The sequence below is a fragment of the Centroberyx gerrardi genome, chromosome 16 (assembly GCF_048128805.1).
Source record: "Centroberyx gerrardi isolate f3 chromosome 16, fCenGer3.hap1.cur.20231027, whole genome shotgun sequence".
Classification (NCBI taxonomy): domain Eukaryota; kingdom Metazoa; phylum Chordata; class Actinopteri; order Beryciformes; family Berycidae; genus Centroberyx; species Centroberyx gerrardi.
The window spans coordinates 24,219,639-24,245,823 of record NC_136012.1 but is presented as its reverse complement, the minus strand read 5'-3'; the positions used below and the strand labels follow the sequence as shown (position 1 = coordinate 24,245,823).

Here is a 26,185-nt window from a genome sequence, read left to right as displayed (position 1 = left end):
TGGGGTGGCCAGTCAGATTTCAGGGGTGGCCCGTGCCACCCAAGGCCACCCCCTAGACACGCCCCTGCTAATTCCTCCACCCACATACTGTGGAAGGTGGAAGAGTGAAAGATGTGTAGTAAGGTGGCAGAAAAGGACTTTCTCTTCTTTGACAGGTTTCTGTACCGAGATATCTTTGACAAAACAAAAAAAAACATGACCAAAGGAAAATAACCTAATCATACGATTTATTGAAATATATGCAACAATATTCACTGATAAAGTACACACAACAGAAAGCATACACTCACTTCCCTAAACTTTCAGTACCTTCCTTTTGGTAGAAGATCTCCGTCATAAAGTGGAGCTGTGTCTTGATGCAGTAGCGGTCCTGTCTTTCTCTGAGATGTTCCAGGATTTCTCTGAAGGCTTTGTCTCTCTGGGTCCTGTCGACCAGGAGGACGGAGCAGCCGGCGGGGTTCAGGAGGCCTTCTGTCTCCAGGGCCAGCAAGTCTGGGAGGTACAGCTGGGGGTCGTGGTCCATCAGCACCAGGTCCAAACCCGCACTGGTCCCACGCTCAGGCTCGAGAAATGGACGCAGGGTCTGGATGGCCTCGGCCGAGCTACTTGTCAACACCTGGAACTGTAGAGTATCAGACAGAGGCAGGAAAGAGGAATCCCTATGTTAGATACAGGTTTTAATTCAGAAAACCCTGAATTCTCTGAAAACACTTACAAAACCTGCATCTTCACAGATTTCGGACCACTCAGTGTCAGTTCTCTGTTAGATATAGAGGCTCTAGACTGTGGGATAGTTATATTCATGCTGCCAATGAGTCAGAGGGTCTGAGGAACTAAACTGCTTTACGTCTTCATTCAGTAACACAACACACACTCCCCTTTCTTTTTCTTTCTTTATTTGAATACAGACACTTACAACAATCACTTTCCCTTGATATAATTTGCATTATTCATTTCATTGGCAGATTTTCATTATCTGCATTCTATTTGAATCTATTTTATACTTGTTACTTTCCATTTTGTATTTTGTCTTCACTGTGTTTGGTTGTCATTTCGTGTCTTTTGTCATTGTCATGTTGTCTTTGTTTTCGTTTTTTTGAGGTTGGACATTTTAATAAATGAAAATTCTAATCCAATTTTTGTTATATAGCGCATTTCATGCAGCAGTGTAACCCAAAGCACAGTTTACAAACAGTTCAGGGTCATCAAAAAGAAAGCCAATAACAGAAAAATGATAACCAATGTCAGCAGACATAAGTACAGGAGAAGTAACATTTAAAAAAAAGTTTAAAAAAAAAAAAATTTGTAATAATACATATCCATATACTGGGTATTCAAAAGTATGTATACATTTTTATATACATTATTAAAACTCACTGTATTATTAAATATTTTTTATATTGTATATTTTGTTTTTCATTTTTCCAGGTACACCTATTATTTACAGACTATTGAATGTTGAATTTTGTTAAAATTACTAAATAAATAATCACTAAATAAGTTAAATATGACTAAAATGTTACAACTTTGTTATCTAGAAGAAGAAGAAAAAAAAAGGTATACCCAGTTTTGAAACTATCTATCTATCTTTCTATCTATCTATCTATCTATCTATCTATCTATCTATGTAAAGTAATTTTCCTGAGTGTACCTGTGAGTGTTTGAAGCCGGCCACCAGTATGACTTCCTCCCCCAGCTCAGCAGTGAGCGGGTCCAGCTCCACAGTGAGCAGCCTGCCAGCAGGGGGCAGCAGCCGCAGCAGCCTGACGGAGCTGTAGCCGCAGTGCGTCCCCAGCTCCAGCACCCGCCGGGGCTGGACCCGCCTCAGCACCCCATCCAGCACCTCACCTGGAGAGAGGACAGGGGGCAGGGGGGCTGAGTTATTCACCGTCAGAATAATGTAGTAGTCATTTTGGATCTCAAAGTCACAGTGACATGAAAAATGACTTTTTCACCTTTTTAACTCATTCTAACTATCATACCATACACCTATTTGGCAATTTATGCCAAAAAAAAAACATGGAAAATGAGAAATGGAAACTGGAAAATGGGAAATCTTTAGTAGTGACTTCATCGTGTACCAACAAGTGACATAAAAATTCCATCCAATAAAAAAAAAAAAAAATCACAGATGTTTAAACAATCCCGCTCCACCGCCCCTCCCATCAAATAAAACTGTTTCTCTCCCTAACTGATATCTCATTGGTTTACACTTTTGAATGATCGCGTTGAATGTGTTATGTCCCACCCCAAATACACCACATTAAGGAAGCAAGATGCTCCAAAATACCATTTTATTGTGACTTTAAATGGATTCTTTTTTTCTGCCAAAATGAATAGACTTTTTGGTTCTTGTTTACAATACATTCTGTCCTTTAAATGAGTAAAATCATGTCAACAGAAATGACAGAAGAAAAGTAATTATCTGCCTTATCAGCATAATGTATTTTTAAGAAAATATTTTGTAAACAACCATGGTGCAGGTGTTGCGCTATTTTCGCGTCACAAAGCCATGAGAGCGCGATTTCTGAATTTCAGTTCTGCAGCTGGAGACAATAGACAAGCCAATAGATGCTGCCATCTCACTCACTGCTAATAAACTAGGAGAGAATGTACACAGTGAAAGGGAAACTTGCTGAAGCAGGTTGACGTCAGGGACAAAGCTGGAATGCTAAGTTAGCATGGCTAGCAGTTTATGCTTTTTTCACTGCAGCTTCAAAACTGATTAAAATCCACCATAACAAATAAAGAAATCCATATTAGTGGAAATGTCTAAAGCAAAATAGTCATTTTGTATAGATAGGTGAGATGTGTCACTCTGCCTTAAAGCTGCTAACTCAAAAGTAATTTCATTAGTCTGGGTTTCAGTGGAGAATTTGTATTCTATGATGGTATAAATGCTGTTTCAGTGGTTTTTCTGCCCTGACAAGAATACATTTCTGTTTGGAAACACTGAACCCTTGTAATTTTTGGTATGATAATGAAAGAATTTAAAGATATCTATGTGCACAAAATGTTGGCAGCTTCAATACAAAAATGTTGGTATTGGTATCGGCCTTCGAAAACCCATATTAGTTAAACCCTAGTCACTGCTGTTCTACTCCATTAGCTGTTTATGTCTCTGCATCAATATCACCATGACGAATTAATGTACATTTACTGTACTTGGCGAATAAAGTGATTCTGATGTAGATTTACCTCTTTGTGGGCCAATGCTGAGAGAGGGGTGCGTGTCAGCGTAAAGGTCAAAGGTCTCCAGGACGCTGTCAGCATTGCCGTGGGTACATTTGGAGAAGACGAAGGCGTGTGTGCTCCTGACACACGCTCTCCCTCGCGCCAGCCTCAGCGCCCAGGCCAGGGCTCGATGGCACAGCGTTGTGATTTTGACACGGTAACGGTTGAATACCATGACGATGGCGGGAAGCAGCGGGACCGAAACGACCATCAGCCACATTTAAAGTGCCGTAGGAAAGACGGTTGACAAGCCTTCAAAATCTGTGGATGAAACAGAGAAGCTGATGAGTTTGTGTGATGAGGAAGTCGGCGGTGTGACTCATGAGCCTTGAAGAGCTTCAGTCCAAAATTAGATTTCCACCATTTGAGAAAAGTGACACCTACTCTACAAAAACTAAAGGGTCATTCAGTAATCTAGGACTTATGCTGACTCTATTTGTGACCAGTAGGAATGGCAACAACATACATATATATACATATATTCATCATTTTTTTAATGTTTTTAACTCTGTAGCACTTTGAGATTCACTATGAATGAAAAGTGCTATACAAATAAAATGCATTATTATTATTATTATTATATATTGGCCTTTGTTTACTTCGTTGGTGAACAGTAATCATGCCTCGCTGCAGTTTCAGTGCTGAGACTAATCCATGGACTGCTACAGTGCAAAACGTTTTCCGGGTTGAACAACATGTTTTCTCCCAATGGTGTGAAACGTTTTGTAAATGGCTTTTGAGGTATATTTGATCCTGTTCGAGGCGGTTAGATATGATTCTGTATTTTCATTGGCTACGTACAAATGTCTGTCATGTGGATTCACAATTGGGAATACTTTGAAGGAGACGCTCAGAATCACCTTCTCAGCCAATAACAACCCATAACAAGCGCTCTGCAACAGGACGTTCAACGCACTGCCATTTCCTTTTAAACTTTGGGGCTATGAAACACGCCCCATGTCTAGCCAATGTTGGGGTCATGTGGGATTAGCAAATTTTAAAATACGAGTTGAATCCTCACTGCACGTCGTTAGGTAAACGCGATCCTACAGCCAGTAGTTCTTCCATTTGTTAGGGCACACCCAAACACCATCCTCACGCCTCACACTGCACACATTACCACACCGTTCCTGCAGGACAACACCACCAACGTGATGCCACAGTCAGCCAACTCACCAGACCTGAGCCCAGTTGAGCGCATTTGGGGGATCAAGTCAGCAGAATCATGTCATTGTGCATTCATGTGTGATCGGATACATCGGAAAAACAAATTCCCAGTTGGAAATTTCACATGAACACCCAGATAATGAAATTTTGCTACCTAAGTTTCTGAGTTATGATGCAATGGTGACCTTTAACCTTCTCACCAAGGGGAAAAGACTTGACCGACAGCCGACTTGGATGTCCCGGCTGTCAGACTTTCCCACCAGCGCATGAACACAGTTGTGCAACAAGCATGGGACAATATGGATATCCAGTACATCAGGAACCTGGTTTGGGCCGTAGACACTACTGAGCTCAGAGGAAGTCATTACATCAAGACATTTAACTGGTGGGGTGATTTCAAACATCTTTTCCCATCTTATGTTGTGATTTTCAACTTGGACAATCTACATGCTTCTGGATCTGCTGTCACAAACTGTCACAAATTCACAAATTGCTTGCACAAATATTGAACACTTAACACGTGTATGCAGATCTATTAAATATCACACTAGGGAAATTAAATATGAACATTAGCTCAATGTTGATTTTCTTTTGGCAGTGAGTAGCCTATATTATAGTCATTTTGTGCTATGGGGTGGTTTAAATCTTATTGATTGCCCTTTTAAAACAAATCATTGTACCTTTTAAACCTTCTGCCATGGAGGACTGAGAGTGTGCAGGTTTTCCATCCAACTAAACACTACAGCAGGTGATTCACTGATTAGTCGCCCCACTCTGGCTGAAGGTGAGCTACTCAGTGAAATCACCACTTTTCATTAATCATTTAACAGGCCTTCCCCTTTGCACTCCTCTTCTCCTCTTTGTGTCCACTTTATAACCATCAAGTGCAATGAGAGCTAAACGTTTCTTCAGTAAAGAAAAGACATGTGGATTAGTTCTAATTAGAGTCTCGTTTCAGTACCAAGCTCCTCATATTCATATGCATTAGACCAAGACCTTTATGATTCAGGAAGTGGAGTCTCAAGGGAAGGCTCATTCAAAAGCTTGTTATGCAATCTATCTAATCCATGCAATCCATGCAATCCAGGATGTATTTACAAGAACATTAGCACAGGACCATAAGTGCTGCGGTGTATTCAGCATGTTTGCTGACAGGATCGATGCCCCATGTTTACTGAGATGAATATTATCCTGCACAAACAGATCTCTTCTCTTCCAAAAGGTGTCAAAATTGTCAACATAATCCACTACCATAGCTCATAGACCAGTCCAACCCTAGTCAACACAATCATTCACTATCAACTAACAATCACTATCAATAACTACAATGGACTTCAGAAAATCCAAAGTTTGAAGAATATGGACTCAAGATTTCCTAGCAGCTCATTTAAACATATTCAAAGAATGAAAATGAACCAATTTATTGAGACAGGAGTAAGAACAGGCTTATCCCCCCCCCCAACCGCAGAAAGCTACAGCATAATATTATAATGAATAGAAGTGGGTTAGTACTTGCCACGCTGCTGTGTTGTCTGTCCAGGCTGAGAGTGCCTCCTGTCAAGCACAGATGGGATCCTCACTCCAGTCAGCCAAGAAAGTAACCAGGAAATAAAACAAGCCTACTGAAGAACAAAGCTTGTTTGTCTGATAGAAAAGACCTAGATCTTGTTGGACAAAGTCTATCTGAGTGGAAAGCTTAACTGTTTTTGGTATCCAGGCAACTAATCAGCTGACTTGGTAAGCAGTGACCACAGTGACTGGTGGGAAAAAGAAGCCCGAGGGACAGAAGAGCAGACTGGTTAGGAAGCTCCACCTCCCACCTCCCAGCATCGCTTCGTTATTCCACAAGAGGTCAGCAAAGATGTAAGAATATCACTCATCACTACAGGCTGTCTGCAGGGCCTGGAAAAGTCTTGAAATGTCTTGAATCACATTGCCTAAAGTCAAGGCCTTGAAAGGGTCTTGGATACAGCTGAATAAAGCATTTTAAGTCTTAGATTCAGTTTCAGAGTGTTTAAAACTGTTGAGGTTTCCTTGATGTGCTGTCTTTCCTCCCTCTTTTCATTTTTATATTCATTTCAATTTCAAGATTCAACTTGTATTTCAGTATACCAGGCATTGAAAAGGTCTTAAAAAGTCTTAAATGTAGGATTATGAAAGATAAAGCTAAATTTACATAGGGTTATGGACCTCCATATAATAAGACTTGGGACATTATAGGCCTACAGGTTGGCATGGACAAGGTAAATTTGGCCAGTGCTTACAGTGCAGGTTTAATTGCTGTTAATGTTTTACAACTTTACTCGAGTCCCAAGTCAGTCTCAAGTCTTGAAGCACAAGTCTCAAGTCAAGTCCCAAGTCTAAATGTAGATTACCAAGTCAAGTCCAAATCAAATCAATGACATTACTGTCAAGTCTCAAGTCTAAATGTAGAACACCAAGTCAAGTCAGAACAAATCAAGAGTCCAGTATCAATTTAATATCTTAAAGAAAACAAGATATCTAGGACTTTTCAACGCAATAGGATAAAAACTTAAGGTTGATCCGTTTCAACTTGATAATCAATAAATTCAATCATTCCATACAAATTCAGAAAACAGAATTTAAATTCAGTTGTCTGCTGGAAGAAATCTCATCACTTTCAACCTAAATCATTTACACAAACAACAAGATCTCAAGTCAAGACTTTAGAAACCTTTTCAAGCCAAACTCACGTCCCAAGTCAGCAGAACCCAAGTCAAGTCTCAAGTATTGTCTTCATGCATCAAGTCTCAAGCAATTAAAATTGTGACTCGAGTCACGTGACTCAAGTCCCCACCTCTGTATTTTAGCCATAGTGTGGCCAACTGGAGCATCCTAGTAAGCATTAGTCTATGTTGAAACCAGTTAGGCCTTACTTTTTGAATTAGACTTTCCTGCAAAAATAGCCTAAAAGCAATTAACACAGAGAATAACAAAATGTTGAAGAAGTAGGCTATTTACTGACAGAGTTTTGAATTTAGCATTAAGCTGCAGAGGAATTCTCTGCAATTTGACTGCCGAGTTAAAATGGGATGGAAAAGTTGCAAAAAGTTTGTCATGTTGTCTAATTCCTTAAGCCTATAGCCTGCCACTCAGCAATGAATAGGCAAGGGCCGCAGGCTGCCAGCTCTTAAAACTCACAGACTGAGGCTTTAAACAGATAAATATGCTTCATCTTGGAGGTCAACTGGAAATAAGCTATGGTCTAAATCAGTGGTGTCCGATCATGTGCCATGGAGGTCCAAGAGTATTCAGGTTTTCAGTCCAACCAGACACTACAGATGATTTCTGTAATTAGCACACTGCTGTAGTGTTTGGTATAGGAATAGGAACCTGCAGACTGTTGGATATATGAAGCCTAATGGAGCGAAAAACCACCTCAACTCAGTTTACCCAGCTTTTTGTTTGCAGAATAAAGTTAGTCAACCCACTTTTGTAGGCTAACATAAGACTTTATGATATGAAATTCAGAGAAAACATCATATCAAACTGATCTAAGTTATATGAGGATAGGGTCTTTAAGGAAACAACGATTTTCTGAAAACATAATTTAACTTATATTGGTGGTTGTCTGCCTTATGATGATCACTGACTGGAGGTCATAGTTTAACCTGTTTTATTTACCACTGCTCTAGTTCTGACTCTTCTCTCTCTGTTGCCCCACATTGTGAAAGTGGGTGTGAGATCCCCAGTGTCTTGCCGCCCTCATTGGCTGACTGTGGAGCGGCGCTGCTCTGTGTATTTTTGGCCATTGGTGCGTATCATACTGCGGTGTGCGAGTCCCGTCGGCCCAGCTGCGTCAAGTCAGCCAGAAGTAACTAGATTGATACCGGAAGTAAGACGATTTTGTATAAAAGAATAAAAGCACAAAATTGTCACGATAGATAGATGGATAGATAGATAGATAGATGGATAGATAGATAGATGGATAGATAGTGGTGTGGTATGAAAGGGAGTTTGCAAATAATGCTACTAATGTTAGTTAAACCTCAATAGACGGAACCAAAGAACCAGTTTTTCCAAGAGCGCAAGTTAACATTAACTGGCAAACTTGAATGACAAATAACTCTTGTCAAAATATACCTAAATAAAAAAAATATAAATGGCAATGACTGTTTCTCATTCACTCATGATCATGGCATTCATGATCTTGGATGGTAAACTAGTAGCCTATACAACAGGCTAGCTCGCTTTATGCTAATGACTTGAACTTGGAGGGTCAGCTAGGCTAACTCATAGCTAACCTAATATTAGCTAACGTCACCCTCTCTGTTACCCCTTGCATTTTTCACGGGTTCAGTATCACTGGAAAGTGTGGTTATTTTTACTTTTCACGGTTGTAAACATCCTTGCAAATTGTTTGGTAAGTCAAGTTTTGTGTTTGAGTCTTTGTGTAGTGTTCATTTCACAAGTAATATTATCACTCACCTCACCTATTCCCTGAGAGAAAATCCATTTCATTATGTCAGGCCTAATTTCCTTTACAACTCCAAAAGTAATAATTGCATCCTCTTAATCATAAAAAGCTAGATAACTCACTTCTCTTTCCTGTGAATGATCAGGGAAACAGTGACGCTGTCCAATGGCTATAAAATAAGCTAGTTAGCTTAGAGGATGATGATAACAAAATGAGGGATGGTGGTGGAGCTTTTGGATTATTTTCAGAGGGAATGATAGCAAAAGTAAAGAGACATTTTTGACTGGTAATTCGTTATACTCTTACAGGGAAACTAGTAACATGTTAATGACGTGTTGCTTTTATTTTGAAAGTTCGAACCGGATGTCCTATATGTAATTCTGGTTACCTTGACACCGGTTGTCTGCCCACAGTCTCCACCGACGGGAGCGATACAGGGGAGCAGCAACTAGTCCGTTGCCTTGCCGGGGCTGCTGCGACACAGAAACGACGAAGGAGAAACGGGTGACTGACACAATTTTTGACTAATTTCGGTGGATTTACGCGGCACAGAGTTGCTTTTACACATTTTATAGGCTTTATTCTTGGAGAGCAGCGCTTCTTCGCCAATGGCAAGTCCGGTTGCAGACATAGGACAGTCTCATCAGCATCTCCCTCTGACCGAGTCGGCCGCAGACTCCGCGTTTCTGGAGGCGCAGAAATGGATAGAGGTGAGTCATTCAGCAGTAGCACACAGCTTGTTCAACTCTTCATCACTTGGTTTTACATTTTGCACACGCATTTTGTTATTCAGTGTGCGTGTGTATAGTTGTTAGTTGGCCTATCTGTTGCCTGAGCCGCTATTGGTTCAACAGCGCCAGTTTGGTTTTTATTGCCATGTCACCTGTTGAAAGGTGACGCAAATTGAAATCACTTGCCTCACCACTGACGACAAATCACTATAATATTCCCATGATGTCTCTATGGGAACTTATAGTGTGTCTTGTGGTGCTCAGTAGTGAGTTTATAGCGAGCTTATTAGCCTATACTTAATGGCATTTTTTAATCTCCTGATATCACTCTAACATTCCTATAATATTCCTATAGGGACTTGCAGTGTGTCTGTGGTACTCAATAGTGAGTTCATAACTATTCTTAATGTTATATTTTATTTCCTATGATATCACTATAATATTTCTATAATATTCCAATAGGATATTACACATAGCAGTTTAGTTGGGATGTTTGTGCAGTATCCTTGTGCATGTTGTAATAGGCTTACTGTAGCTGTTTTTGGTGAGCTCCATACAGTAGCTGTGGCTGCTGTGGGGCCTGGTGCGTGTTTGGCTGAAAACAATGAATGCATCATGTGGAATGGATTTTTGCCTCATTGCGAGCTTGCCGAACAATAATCACACAAACGAGGTTTTGTTCAGAGAGAATTTCAATCACGACACTCGCTGGCCCCCGTTGCATTTGACTTTGTCATCCTGCGGTGAGCTGTCCTCCTGCCAGCCTTCACAACACTGATGACTGGTGATCTGTTGCCTGTTGGTGAAATGCAATCACAGCTTTTAACCCAAATCACCCAACTTAGGCATCGTGACTGAATTTTCAAATTTGATTTTTAACCCTTTGTGGCACAGATTTGTCTTGTTTTTTGTACATCTTATGTAAATTGCTACAGTGCAGCAGGGGCGTAGCTAGGAATTGTGGGTCCTGTTCACAGGAGGGGACCCTGACCCCTCCCCGCCCCGCCCCCCCTCCCCCCCCCCCCCCCTCCATTTTCCTCTCCTCCCCACACTTTCATTATTCCATCATTAACAAACATCTACCCATCCACAACTCAAACACACCTCCACACATGCATTTACTGATCAATTATCAGATGCATCCCTGATTGAAATTATGGGTTTTGGGCGCTAATTGTTTGTTATAACCAAACTTGCACTAGTCAAAATCTGTCTAAGGAGGGCAGATTTTAGTCTGCAGGAAAAACCTACCCAAGTTTTATTCCCACTTGTTCTTATTTGTCTCACAACCTACAGTGATTGTTAAAAATCAGATTTTTAAGCCTTTGTGGCACATATTTGATCTGCTACAATGCATTTTTATTAGTAGAACTTTCCCATCCCACCCTATGTCAATGTGTCAAACAATTAGGTTTCTTTAGGCTGCTATACTTGATTTGCTGCCCCTATATTCTCAAGAAACCAGTAATCTTTTATAAACTCTTTAAAAGAATGTGTCATTTTTAACACATTTATCCAGTTTGAGATAAGATAATGTATTTTTGTTACTTTTCAACCCTGCATATCTTCATGACAACCTGTTGTGTCAGCATGTGCTGTCATTAACATGTTGTGTTCAGAAGTAACGCAAACGTGTGACATCTCAAAGTAGCGTTGAAAATGACAGATCCTGTTTAAGAGTGTCAGGCGCCATTACAGACCTATTTAGTAGCACCAAACTCCTCGGAGGCCCATATCACATCTTTAAAAAGCCACTACTGACCTAGAATCTCTCCGGCAGATCAGGGCTGAGAGCTGAAAGGCAGGAGGGAACAGATACCGCTCTCGTGTTGTTGTTCCTCCATCACCCTTCCCCCGAGGGGCCTGATCTCATTACCCATACACACCTGGTGACGGTCCCTCGGTCACCTCCGGGAACTAGAGACAGGTCACTGCTTTCTGAATGAACTGAGCCACACAAAGCCCCAGTCAACAGTCCAACGGCCAAGGTTGGACTGCTTTTCTTCAGCTGTTAATGTGTCGTATTTGTTGTCATGACTTGAGGCTCAAGGCTAAAACAGTAGGTCCTTTGTCTGCCATGTATTGTTGGTGACAGATCTGTAGGAGAAGATGAGATAACCTATAAAATGTGAAAAGAAACTCAAGCACAATATGTGACTGTCAAATCCAAGAATACGCACTCAAGACTTGTCAGGGTTGGGGCCATTCATGAATTGAATTGAGAATGCATGGTAAATTCAAATTCAGTTCCTGGAATTGAATTCCATTAATTGAATTCCAATTGAATTCCATTAAATTCCATGAAATTCCACTTCTAAGAGAGGCTGTCTTGACTTGCCAAACATTATAAATCAAACATGAATTAAATAAAAGACAAACAAATTCTGTTTCCTGTAGGTGTTTACAAATCCCAATTCCTTAGTTGAATTGGAATTGATGAGTTCATTCATGAATTGACCCCAACCCTGATACTTGTGTCTTTGTGGAGAACGATTGTCCCAAGTTGTCTTGGAGAGAACAAACTTCTCAAGAACGTGACACAGAGAAGCGTCCTTACAGTTTGAGAAGGGTTTGTGTGCTTGAGGTCGCACATCTTGGCGGCCAAGTCACCATCTGCCACATCCTCGGTTGAACTTCCAGGATCTTTATCCATCCTCAGTCATCACATTCTTTCATTTTGGAATCGTAAACATGGTACATTTCGGTCTTGTGTCCTTCCACAGGTATGTGACTCTAAACAATGGCAGACATGACATTCAGAGGCATGTTTCATCACCTCCTGGTGCTATTTGAGGACGCGTTCACCCCAAGTATGTTTGGGGCGGTTTATTCGAAGCCTGGAGCGTTTTGCTGCTTTAGCTTGGTTCATTTGGGCAGGTGAGACCAATGGCATGCAAATTTAGCTGCGCACCAATTAACCACAGGGACTCGCCTGAAAATGCAGGCCATGGTCCTCTTCCCAGTGTTTGTTAGGAGTGAGAACTAATGAATGTCATCCCTTACCGCCAAAATCTAATCTTACAGAATGACAGGTTACCAAAACTCTCCAATAAGCGAGCTACTATCTTATACTATACTATGCTATGCTATCCTCCCCATATTAAACTGGGAGAGATCATTTTCCTTTTCTAGCATCTCACCCATATACTCCACTTTAACTTCAAAAGAATCCTCCTCAGATGTGTCACCATGGGAACCAGGCTTAGACAAATGGCGTCCCGGCAGCACTGTCTGTAAAACCCAACACCTCCATGATGCATTCACACCTGCACTCCTTAGTTCCTTGACTGCAGCTTCCTGTCAGCATCTCGTCAGTAACGCCGGTGCTAATGACGGTGTTTAGGCTTCTCTGAACTCCAGACAGGACTGACTGGCCCTTTGATGAGGGTGGAAACCTTTAGTTTGTCTGGTTGATTGATTTTTGCCATATAGCCACAGGGTGAATGTATGAACAGCCAGCCAATGAAATCGTGTGACTGGTCTTTTCCCCCAAACACACACACACACACACACACCCCACCCCCATCTTAGTGGTTTGATGAACATGCTTTCTTCTTAATAGCGGTTTGAAAACTATTTTGCTGCTGGCTAATTCATATCAAAGCATAAATGTGAAGTGAGTCAGGTAGAGTGGATGAGAGGAGCTCCTTTTGCTTCACTCACCATTTTTGACTTCACATGATGAAAGACAGAAGAGCATGTATTAGAACTAATGAAAAATATGAAATTATCTGACCAAAAAAGCACACAAGAAATACAGTAACCCAATCAGAGTGGTACTTTCTGGTGACCTTTGAACTGTGGAGTCTAATGAGATGTCTTGTCACTGTTAAGATTAACCAAATAAGAGAGATCAACTTGCTGGATTACTTTGGCCTGTGAATCACACTCTGCAAAACCAGAGTATGAAAGTTGGGAGGGAATAATGTAGAATCGAAAATCTTTCAAGTGCTAATCTGTGATATCTTTGATTTTGTCTCCATCTTTGTTGCTAAGCGGTCATTGCTGTGGTGTTTCTGCACTGCACTTCCCAGAGATCACCTGTCAATCAAACAGTGTGGGCGGGACTGTGACGTCTTTTTCCTTGGATTTATCTACCCAGTTCTTCTTCTATTTATTACAAACAAACCAGAAAATGCATCAACTCTTGTGCAGCAGAGGATTTTTCCAGGAAAGACCTACGAGACGCCGGGTGTTTAGAACAGTAAATCTAAAAGCTCTAATGAACCTGGTATAGGTGTAATCATTATTGTGTTATATCAATCGGCGATAGAAAGTAGCAAAACAGACATTTATTTATCTGCAAATGTTGAAGATTCTTAGTTTCATCATAGGCCGCTCTGGACAAGAACATCAGCTAAATTTCTGTGGAATTGACATGCAACAAGTCCGCTTTTTTTGTTCATCCAGAACTTTGCCTCGACTTGTTCAGTGTCTCTTCTTCATCAGACCTGTGTTGTCTGACTGTATTTCTTTCTTTCTTTCTCTCTCTCTCTCTCTCTCTCTCTCTCTCTCTCTCTCTCTCTCTCTACACCCCCCACCCACTTTCCATTTGTCTAAGTCATGGCATGTTGCAGGGGCTCTGAATAATACAAAGTTCCATTGTGACATGCCTGAAAGGGAAAGTGATATCATCTACATGGCAATGGCTGATATCATTCCAGTGATAGCATTGTGTATAGCAGGCAAATTGCCAGCCATGGTCCAAGTTATTAGGTTGTCTGTTCAGCGGGGATATCACTATCGCTGCAGATCTGATCATCATTTTACTATCCGCAGTATGCTTTTGTTATTGAATGTGAGGTACAAGTGTGTTAGAGCAGTGTTTGTTGAAAAGTAATTGTAACACTTATTGCACAATACACCTGTAAGCTGTTTTGAAATGGTCTTTTGGAAGTTGTCGTTTTGTTTTGTATTCACTAGAATAACTTTATTATAAACGTACAGGAATTTGTCTTGGTCCTGTTGTACAGCAACAGCAGGACTTCCCAAGGGAAAGGGGGCAGTGTAAAGCATACAATAAACTGTAGACTTAAAACTCTGCAAATATACAGTGTACATACAGTACATCCAACACATCTGGGCATATCACTCATCGACCCGCTGCCAAACAACCATGTTTGTACGGCCATTGCTTGAATGCTAAGTGAAATACTGAGTATGGGGACATATGAACCTAATCCGAATGGAATGAGATCTATCAGGTTAAAGTGGCATAAGGGACTAGACCTGATGACAGCTGCTAATGTTTGCTACGGAAACTGTGAGTTAGCCAGCCTGGGGATGTTGAACCAAGCCAAGGAAATGGGAAGAGGAGGGATAATGCGAGCAAACTGCCAACGGGGTTTTCAAACACCGATGATGCTCCGTTCACCTATAAAAAGGTGCATTTTTACATTGTGTGCCACCATCTTGGTTTTGGCGGGAAATCTGCTGGATCGCTTTACGGCACAAAACAGGAAGAGGGCGCTGTTCTTCCAGAGCAAACGGAGCTAAAGCTTTCAGAGTTTCTGGCGGCAGATGGTGGAAGGAGGGAAAGGAGTGATGGAAAAATCGCTTCCATCATGTTTCTCCTCTTCGGTAATGTGAAAGAGAAAACAAACGCACATGGAGCAACGCCAGAGAGGAGGAGGTGGGACAAGTAGCAACCACTCTGTCTTTGTGGCGGGAACCAACAGGGTTCATGGGAAATATATTCATTTTGAGAAGCACTAACACCAACAATACCACTGGCATGAGTCAGAGGCTGCCAATGGTCTCATCCATGGTCTCACTTGTTTGTAGTAATTATACCAAGGTGTCAGAATTAATTTGACAGTGATGTACTGATATTGACATGTTCTAATGTCTGTCTATTCTTGTCTGTGAGCTTCAACTTTTGATTACTCTTCCTCTTTGACGATGCAGTTTGCCATTATTTTCAAGACTGTTGCCCAAGTTGGCACATAATTTTGTTTTTATGACCGATGCTCCTGAAATTGGAACTTTTGTTGAGTGACTCATGTTGCTTTGAAAACTCATACACAAGTGCTGACCTCTTTTAAAGCTGACACATACTGCTAATTGGCATTCAACTTAATATGAATTGCCTGGGTAGCTGCTTTTAAAATTGTGATTTTTCTACTTTGAGGTTAAATGTTATGAATCCTCTCTCGGTTAGGGTTCAACCATTACCCAGAATCCTCTTTGGGTCCTTTGTGTTGTTGGATGGCATGACAACAACCTGTTTCGAAACACAGCAGCACACCTCTCTGTTTCTGCCCCCAGGCTGTTTTGGAAAGCCAGAGCCACGTGTGGAGAAAGAACCGTCTGTAGTCGCTCCTGAAACATTTCCATGATGTCATTCCCAGTTTGGGGGCATTGTCATTCTTTCCAACAGAATGGACTGATGTGTTATGATAGTGTTGAGCTTTCTTGTGTCAGGTTTTCTCAAAGTAGATGAGATGGATGGCTGTGACTACAAGCCACAGAAGAATGTAAGATTAGAGGGAAGTGTCTTTGGGAAAGGGGTTTAGGGCAGATTGAGGATGTCCCCTTCATCACTCACCTTAACGCTCTGTTGGGCTGGATATCCTCGGCCGACCGCAATCCCCCTTTCTCACAGTGCAGCTTGACTGATGAGCTTAGCAGTGTACAAAGTTAAGTGTATTATTCCAGGACAAGAGAATTATGATCTATGGGCATGATTAATTTCAGCTGCCCGAGTCTTCCGCTTGTGGTATCTCTGCATGTAAGGCTAATTTATTAACATCTGTTGTCAGTGTGTTCATCATTATAGTTAAGTACAGTCATTTTTAAGCAATTTACCCTAATGGGTAGAATGGAAAATAAGTCTGTTTTATGACAATTTCATGTTAAGCTAAAGGTAATTTTGATTACAAGATAGGAGTTGCAGTTGTCAACTGCACAAATTATAGATTTATAGATCAATAGATAGACAGGTCGTTTTTTTTCCTTTATCATATAAATAGTTTTCTTCCCTCCCCTAAGTGGGAGAAATTATATCCTACAACTGTTTTGCTGCACAAGATGTTATTTTCACCTTAATCCTGAATAAACCCAACCAACCACGCTAATGGCTTGTGTCTATAGAGCACAGCGGTCTACAAATCCTTGTTTAATGAGCCCTATTAGCCACAGCTTCAGTAGTTTGACACTCACTGTTTCCTCCATCAAAGCACCTAAAGTGCTATTGATTGAACAGCTTACTACATAACTGGGCTATGTATGAGCTTTATTAAGTTTCAGGGCCACATAAACGGTGTGGAGGATGCTGTAGCTTTTCATATTGCGTCTTCAATGACAAGTTAATACAGTTTGACTGAAGTCCACTCTCTACTTGTACATAAATCACTCCTGCACAGCTTCAGTCACTCACACAAATGAGAAAGCCTTGAAAGTAAGACGCTAATCACTAATCCAGTAGCCATGATCTTCTTAATCACAGAAGAAGCCTTCTGGCCTCTCCTGGGGAAGCTGGGAAATCAGCAGGCATGTTGACACAATGACATTAGTGGAATAGTAAGCGCTATTAGTTTGTGGCAAAGAAGCAGATTGATGGCAGCATCGTCTACACCTATCCTTCATATGCCCTTATTATATTTTCAAGCACATTTTGAATAACATAACTTCTAAGCATAACTGCATAAAAGCATAATATGGGCGCTGATATCTCCTCAACTGATTTGGTCAGATGCATTCTCTCCATATTGGTTTCAGCAGATTTGTGCAGCTACAGTAAAGAGAATGAAAAGGTATACAAAAAGGAATCCACTTATATCATTAAGACAGTGATCCAGTTGTCAGCAAATGCCTGCCGCTCCCACTGGGTGGGATTGAGTGATGCTCCAGATGGGATGGGTCTTTATGAAGGCACACGCAAGTTTGGGATGAGAGGTGATCGTGTGGCGGATTAAGACAGTAGATGGTAGATTAGCCCCCTCCCTCTCCACTATGCGTGTGTGTCTGTGCGCTTATCTGCATGTGTTTATGAAGTTAGTGAGGAGAAACGTTGGCCAGTGAGGACCACAGTTTCCTTGTTTCCCCTTTTGCTGCAGCTTTAGCTTTGGGGCGACATGGACGATCACCAGCCATTCTAGTGTTGTTGTGTTTCCTGCCTGTAGTCGATTTGTTTAATGTCCTTCATCTCAAGGAGCTTTCAAATGGAGCAGTGTATTCGCTGGCTGCCATTCACTTCCAACAAGATCAAGGCAGATATTTGTAAGGCAAATCTATCAGAGTGGACAGCACCGCTAATGGGACACACACACAGACAGAAAGTCTGCCCTGTTGTAGCGGCGAGGGAGGGAAAAGCCAAATGACCAAACTTTTCTGGCAAAATCTGCTGGTACTTCATTTCCCATCCAATTACACTTGAATAGAGTTGGACACTGGACTTGTGTGACTGGATGAAAGCAACATTAGCCAGCTTGGTGGTATCAATCTCACAAAATATTTTTTTACCTAGCGAATATCTGTCTGAATGCCCCTTTTCCCTTGTGGATCTGTGTGTGTGTGTGTGTGTGTTTATGTGTGTCTTCCAGTGCTGGATCCTGCAAGTGTCTGTGTCTGTGACAAGGTGAACATACTCCTTCTGTTTTAGCTGTCAGTCCTGTGTTCACGCATTGAAAGAGAGCCTTAAAGGAGAGAGCAAAGCTGCCTGGCTCTCACTCTGCAGTGCGACACACACACACACACACACACACACACACACACACACACACACGCACACACACAGCTGGGACGTACAGCAGGCAGTGTGCCAGCGCTGCACAGCTACTCTCCACAGGGAAGCTGTTACCATCTATTGTTGCTCGCCACTCTACCCAACACATCTGATGCTCACTCTGTAAAGCAATATCACTGACTGATGGCAGCCTGTTACTGTTGGAAAGGGAGGCGAGGCATTTTACATTAAATTTTAAGCATGTAGCAGATGCCCTTATCCAGAGTGACTTAGAATAAGCAATTGTTAAAAGTAGGAACCCCAACCCATCCAGGGATTCAAACCATTTGACCACCAGCCCACTCCTCTAATCTTTGCACATAATTACAGAGCTCACCTCCTCTGTCATGTAATCTGCCATCGTGCAATTGATTGCCCTTATTCCCAGGCAGTGTTGTGGCTCACTGTGCATGTCATTTCACTCAGAATAATTGATTGCTTTGTGGGCATTTCAGTGGAAGGTCACAGGCTCGCCCATCGCTCCAGCAACTATCTTCCAGTGAGCAATGTGCCGGAGCTTACTCAGTGACCAGCAGTGGGAAGACTGGGGTTGTAATGGGAAGCTTCCTGGTGTGAATGTGAAGCTGTGTGCTGATGAAAAAAAGCATGCATGCACGCTTAGCAGAACCCTTCCCTGACTGGTTGAAAAATATTCAAAACAGCCACCGAATAATCAAAGTTACAAATATGGAATTGAATGAGTGAGCACTACTAATATAAGAGTTCTAAGTTGTCTTATAGTATTGCTCAGACACACCTGTGACCTTCAGGTTGCAGGACGGTCTCTGTAACCACTAGGCCTTCTTGCCTCCCCTAGGTGTCTAGGTTGGACATAAACAATACAACTTGTAGCTTATGAATTTCTCTCATAGATCGATATAGCTACCGTCACTTGTGGGTAGCTAGGTTGTTTAACTAGAGAATGGTGAGTTGGACAATGCAGCAACAACGTCAGACAAGATGCTCACACACTTTCTTGAAGTCATGATCAGATAGGAAGCTTTTTCCTCTTACTCAAATGCAAAGTGCAGCTCTGAGCATTGCTAGTAACACAGAGAGCAAGAGCTCAAAGGGCCCAAGGAGCGTTATATCGTTCTTGTTGAGAAAGTTAGGGATTGCTCTGCTTGCTCTTGAAGAAGAGGATGAGAAGCCCGTTCTGAAACAGAGGATGTGGGTACATGTCGTCCTCAGAGGGAGAACAGAGCACAGAGAGTTTTATCATCTCGTCCAAGAGCTTCGCCTAGTTAGTGCCTGTTTCTATTTTTGCCTTAGAATGGAGCAATTCGACCAGCTTGTTCAGCTTATGAAACCACTCCATCAATCAGACTGACTTAATGCAAAGTGCGGCTACAGTTCAGACATCTTCACCCCACAACCAAACTGTTGAAAATGACTGGAAAAAAAGCCGCAATCAAAAAAACATCCTGTGAGATGATGACCTAACTGTCTCTAAACACTTTCAAGTCAAGTAAGGGAACTCACTAGCCATAGATTTGAGATGGGATATAGAAACTGGGATCACAAATCATCCACATTCCCAACATTTTAGCTGTTATCCACGCTTCCTCCTGCAATCCTGGACTATCCGGAGCTGTTCTCAGCAAGCAAATGGGTCTGCGTGATGGATAGGAGGACAGAGACTGATGCTTCACTACCGTCCAGGGGATGTTTCTAATTGGGTCACGCAGGCTGAGCTGGTTTCCTAGTTTTCTGAGTTTGGGGCACTGGGGAGCTGGACTCTTTCTGACTATCGAGGGAGCTGCTGCAACCTGCAGTGAACGAGGCAGACGGGCTGACAGCCGTATTATCACAAAAAGACCCCTCTACCCTTTTCTCCATGGCTCTTACTTCTCTACCATACATGATCATTTCATCTGTTATAAGGACAATGTAGCTTTGACCTTCCCCTCCTTGCTCCTTGTTGGACTTAGGCTTCTGCTTTTATCAGCTCACTGTTATTTGTTTTCATCTCGCCCCTACAAATGTGAAATTGTCTCTCTCTTTTTAACAGTTCACTTCTACGATTTATCACTGTGCAAATATGCTGAATTAAACTAAAACTCACTAGATAAGAGTCTGCTAAATGCCTGAAGTGTAATTGTAATGATCTGATCAGTTCATGCATATGAAAATTGGAATTCTAAGACGTGATACGCGATTAAATTACTTAGATGAGATGAAAGATGGAGATTTTTTTTCGTGACGCAGAGAATGAAATGACTCCGGGCCTCTGTGAATGGCAGCTTTTAGAACTGAGTGGGGATGGCTTCCATTGTGACACACACGCACACACACACACACACACACACACACACACGCACGCACACACACACACACACACAGGATTCTATGCCCACTCACCCCAACATTCCTAAGCCCCTGAATCCCCATCCCATTCAGACACACACACACACACACAGTGTTCCCCAGCTGGTAGCCCCCGGCAACAATGCGTGCTGTCACCCGCTCTGGAAAGTGACACAATCGTCCCTCAGCTGACTGGCATGTGTCTGGGTCAGACTGCATGATGCAGCATCGCTGTCGTCGGTGTCATCCTGCCAAAATAGACGCTAAAATCTGTTTAGTCATATGGCACTTACGTCGTGTAGCTAATATTTGAAGGGTTTCATTCCAAAATGCTACAATATGTATCCATTTTGAGTAAAAATTGTATCAAATGAAGTCATAAAGACCAAATCTGGAAAGGACATTGACTCTTCTAACTGCTATTTCTAATTTCTCAAGGTCTTGGAGTTGGTTTTGCATGTTGTGTACCTGTTTAATTTCTAATGTGAAGAAGTTGGGGTGAGAAGGATGTCAGAATGGAGTAATTCTTTGTTCAGGATAGCAGAGTCTAATGGAGGATAGATTACAAGCTGAACTCCTGCCCCCCCTGCACAGTCACTGCTGACTCTTGTTTGGTATTCAGCTCAAACCATTAGCCGTTATTTGCATGAGAATAAATGTCTGTTTTCTCTCTTTTTCTCACGTTCTCTCTGTCTGTTCTGTCAGAATCAACAATCATAGTGTTGTCATAGTTTTGGACCTTTTTTCAGAGAAGAAAGAAAATGGTTTTTTTTCTGGGTTGACACTAGAAGGAAAGATACATGGAATTAGATACTGGGAGATGGGAGAGATAACCTGACAGTGAACCAGCGACCTTTTCTTTATTGACTTACATGAATAAACATGGTTGTTTTATCATTACAATCTACATGTACCAGTGTGCTAAAAAAAAAAAAAACACCACAAAAATATCTTTAGGTCTTTAGGTCTGAAACCCCAATTTTCACAACCATTCTCGGGATTTCAACTGCCACCCTTATATCCTAACTGTCACAAGCCTCTCTAACTTTAAGGATACCATCACATGATATTTCTGAGTGATTTGTGTAAGCATAAACACACTAGAACGTTGATGATGAACAATAATTATGCCTTAATCAGTAATTCATCTAGATTGTCTCATTACAATATGGCTATACAGGGTTCCTGTGTTTGAAAAGTCTGTAGTATATAAAGTACATTAAAAAAAAAAAAATTGATTATTTCCAGGAAATTTTTATTGCCATGGAAAATTAGCCATGAAAATATCCTTGTTCACTCCAGATACACATGTGACTGCATATTGCGTGTAAATGCAGATAAATGTCATTTCAGATATCGTCTTCACAAATCCAGTGAAGAAATTAAGGTTAGGAAAAGGTAAGGAATTTTATTTACAATGGAAACTGCATAGGAACCCTGTGTCAGGACCCGAATTTGTGTTTTTGATGACCCTGCATCAGAGAAACTGGGATTTACTGGTGTCTTTATGAGGCTGACTCCCTAAGGTCATACTCCTCCGGCTTCCAGTTACATTATGTGTCCCTGATGAATTCCCATGATCCCCCTGCACTTGTCAAACAGGTCACTCCTGAGCATGAGTTACCCTAAGTTTGATCGGCAGGCTTGAAACCGCCTCCCTGCAAATGTAGCATCCGCAGATGTTGGGTAGTAAACCTGTCGCTTGTAATATTCTCAGATTGTCTGTTGCACCTGACTGAAGCATATATTCACTGCAGGAACGTGTTTGTTTTAGGGAAGGGGGTTATCCGTGAAATGGAGGGGAGTTACAACAAAAGTGGACTGTCCCTCCTTTTCTGTCTTTTATTACTTGTTCTTTCCCTCTAGCAAGGAACGTACTCTTACAAATGACTTGTAGACTTCATACCAACTACCAGCTGTCAGTACCATTAATAAAGTATTGCCTAATTTACTAGACCGTCTACTAAAATATGAATAATGAATATATGTTTAAAGCAATCATTTGTGACATTTTCATATAAATAAATGTCTGTTTTACTCCTCTCTGTTGATGATTACATGATATGAGTGACAGTGATCAAACCTAAACCCAGTTCATGAAAGACCACACATTTGCTGTTTCCTGTCTGTCCTGTTTACTGTCTTTTCCTGGGAAAAATCCTCTGGTGCACAGGACACATTTCCAGTTTGTTTGGAATAAACAGGAGAAGAACTGGGTAGTTAACATGAGCAGCGATAGCCACCATTGCTGAACAGACAAAGAAAAGAGCGCCACCTACAGAAACTCAAAGACGTCACAGGACCGCGTGTGTGTTTGATTGACAGGTGATCTCTGGGAAGAGCAGTGCAGAAACACCACAGCAATGAGCGCTTAGTAACAAAGATGGAGACAAAATAAAAAACCCTGAGGAGATTACAACTGTAAAAAAAAAATGACATTGTGAATCCATATAGTGATGCTCCAACTCCTCTTGCTTGTTTGAATGAGCATGGCTGGAACAATGAGTTGGTCCTGTAATCCTGTATAGCTCAATGGGTAGAGCCTGGCACTACCACTGCCAGGGTTAGGGGTTCAAGTTTCCACTGGGACCAACCATGCTGAAAATATACACACTCACTGTACTGTGAGGGATAACAGCGTGCGTTGAATGGCATGTGTTTGACTTGTACAGTAGGAGTCCTGTTCCCCCTGCTGCAGCAGGTCAGCCTCTCTCCAGCAGGCAGCAGGCTCAGGTCTCTTCAGGCCGATTCATGTTTGGACCGCAGCCAGGCCGGCAATCCATGTAGGCTATTTGTTAAACGCCGTCGACAATTTAATTGTCACGGGGCATTTAGCAGCTCTCATTGAAGTCCTGTCCTAATATACACACACTCAGTGCTGCAAGCGAGTCACGCTGGACATACATCATGGAAGAACACAGTTTAGATCAGTGATAAGAAGTCAGCAGCCCACAGGCCAGAGTCAGCCCCTGTGTGCCTTCAAACAGGACCTGATGTCAGTGTTTCTGTCTTATTTGTTTAGTAAATAATGCCTACATCATTTTGAACCACTATGGGATTCTTATGAATCTCCAATAGGCATGCATTTGGAAAAATAAACTTTCATTCAAGCTTTCCTACAGCTCTGTTAGATAAACTCAGAGTTTGATGAAGTTCTTGTGATTGATCCCCTCCCTCTGTTTCTGCCCCTATTTTCACCTCTTCAAGCCTAGATTGCACATTCATTCTGTGTTTACTGTTAGCTGTAGGAATATGCGGATGCTGCCTGAGGAAGAGCGGCAAGCTTGAAACACGTTGCAGATGAGTAGCTGCCCCACCAAGCCTAATTCTTGCTTTGAATTGAATTGAATTGAATTGCTTTGAAGTGATTTGAAGTGCTTGTATTTTTTTTCAGCGCTATTTGTAGCAAATAAACTGGTTTTGTGCATTATATGGTTTCCTACCTTTTCTATTTCAAGCTGTAGGAATATCACAGACAATAAAAACAACCACGAGACTCTTACAGTACCTACAGCAGCACTTTAACGTAGTATATCATATAACCAGTTTTACCTGGCAATAATGCCAGTTCATGTACATGGTGTCACACATAAAATGTCAAAAACTGAGAAATGTTTTGTAAATGTTTTGGTGAGCCGTTTATGCATATCGTCCCAACATAGATAGCTACATTCACTAGTTGTCAGTTCAATACAGCCATATTACACCGGGTATGAAATGACTCCATATGGGCGATGGAAGTGATGACAGAATGGTTAGTGCATGATTACACACTTTCTGACTCCTTGCTGTGGCTTTTTTTGGCCTCTAGCAAGTTGTTGACCAGAATAGGAGTAACAAATTAAATTTACTCTTGTTATTGTAATTGAGTAGCTTTTTTCTGTACTTGTATTTTTGGCAAATTCTGGAGCCATTAGCAGTGAAAGGTCAGTCAGCGGAGAAGAGAAGAGTGACTTTGGCTTCACTAGTTTTCTGCAATTTGTTTTGTTGAGTCATCCAACAATGTCTTCTTTTTTTTTAAAGTAACTCAGTAAGTATATTTTTAGCTACTTTTTACTTTTAGGTAGATTTTTTATTTTTTTTATTTTACTTCCACTACATTCAGATTTCAGCAAAGTAACAGTGCTTTTACTTTCAGGATATTTTGGTACTCTTTCACCTCCGTGTCATTGGAAATAAGCATAGCTAGATGGGCTACAACATAGCCTAGTGGTTAGATAGTCTGTCCCGTAACCAAAAAGGTCACAGGTTTGATCCTTGCAATCAATATACAGTATTATGTCCTGATGAAGTGTCGTTGATCAAGACACTGAACCTCTAGCTGTTCACTTACTGCGAGTCCCTTTAGTTAAGAGCGTCAACTAAATACCTACAGTGGAATGTAAATGTAAATGGCTTATCTTACAGTACTAGTCCATTGAGTGCGGTTATCCCCATCAGCTTGCTGGTAGCAGAGGATAAACTCTAATCCTGACTAATCTAGCCAGCTGCACCTCCCTGTTTTGGGGGTGAGCATGACAGCTCCCCTGGGTGGCCCGACTCCAACTCCCTGCTATCGATATAGGAACACACAAAGATTTGTTGCATCTATTGCCAGGACACTGTGAGCTTGACCTTTCAATTTCTTGCTATTGGTTGCTTCTAATGTTGGCGACATAGGAATTTAAAGGAAAAATCCACTCTATTACACTTAAACGCTGTTAAAAAAGCAGCTTTTTGCAATGTATCTTACATTTCTGGGCCCATTACGTTGCTTGGAGGTGCATTTGTTTTATTCCTGCAGATAACTGGCCAAACGTAGATGAAGTGATGTCATGTCGAGATGGTCATGAGAGACCAGTTTAGAAGTTTAGTACAGAAGGTAGGCATACACATCATATTCAATGGGTGGCAGATCGAGAAGCATGGCAAAAAAGGAAGAAACATCATTTTTATTAGTGACTTATTTAAAAATGACAGTGTTTCAATCCTGCTAGGATCTTGGTCAGGTCAAAATAGAGAGATACCAGTTTCAGAGTGATAACATCAAAAGTCTGGTCTAGCCTTGTTTTGTCTGGTTATTTAATCTAACTCACAGGCCGCAGTGCAAGTTGCTAAGCCACAATAACACCATTGATATTACATTTGCTTATTTTAACCAAATTAACAGGTGAGAACTTATCTGTAAAACTGGTTTCTCTGCACTATCTTCACTTTAACATATTCAAAACTACTTCTTCTGCACTTTGCTGTTTGTTTTTACACTGAGCACTTTCTCAGTAATGGACGACTGTGAAGTTTCTCAGTGATATAATCAGTTATTCAAACAGCTACTTAGCGACTTACGTAATATGAACAAGGCCTAAGTCTTGATGAATAAACTTTCACAGATTTCCAGCGTAATAGCTGTTATGAAACTATTGAGACTTTGTGGACTAAGTGAAAGAAATTCTCTTTTCAGAACCGAATTCCAACTCTAATATTAATCCTTGCTACCCAGCCTGAGCCTTTAGCCATCAGTCATCAATCCACCTCAGATTCCTTATACTTTGTTTGTAGACCTCGGGGATAGGCCAGTGTGTGTGTGTGTGTGTGAGTGTGTGT

The 26,185-nt window shown here is 41.4% G+C and overlaps 2 protein-coding genes across 2 annotated transcripts in view; one reads left to right on the top strand and one right to left on the bottom strand.

The window, feature by feature from the left end:
* Nucleotides 1-286: 286 nt before the first annotated feature.
* On the bottom strand, nt 287-9,238 carry LOC139924960 (transmembrane O-methyltransferase homolog). Its single transcript, XM_071916196.2, has 4 exons — nt 9,228-9,238; nt 3,199-3,495; nt 1,652-1,848; nt 287-622 (listed from the first exon to the last, which is right to left on the bottom strand). The coding sequence occupies exons 2-4, from the start codon at nt 3,452-3,454 to the stop codon at nt 287-289; spliced, it is 789 nt and encodes a 262-aa protein (XP_071772297.2). The 5' UTR covers nt 3,455-3,495; nt 9,228-9,238.
* Nucleotides 9,239-9,333: 95 nt separating this feature from the next.
* LOC139924975 (LIM and calponin homology domains-containing protein 1-like) overlaps nt 9,334-26,185 on the top strand; it is a 110,390-nt gene continuing 93,538 nt past the window's right edge. The window contains exon 1 of the mRNA XM_078289184.1: nt 9,334-9,549. Within this exon, the coding sequence (XP_078145310.1) occupies nt 9,448-9,549 (102 nt within the window). The 5' untranslated portion in view covers nt 9,334-9,447. The remainder of the gene's footprint in view (nt 9,550-26,185) is intronic.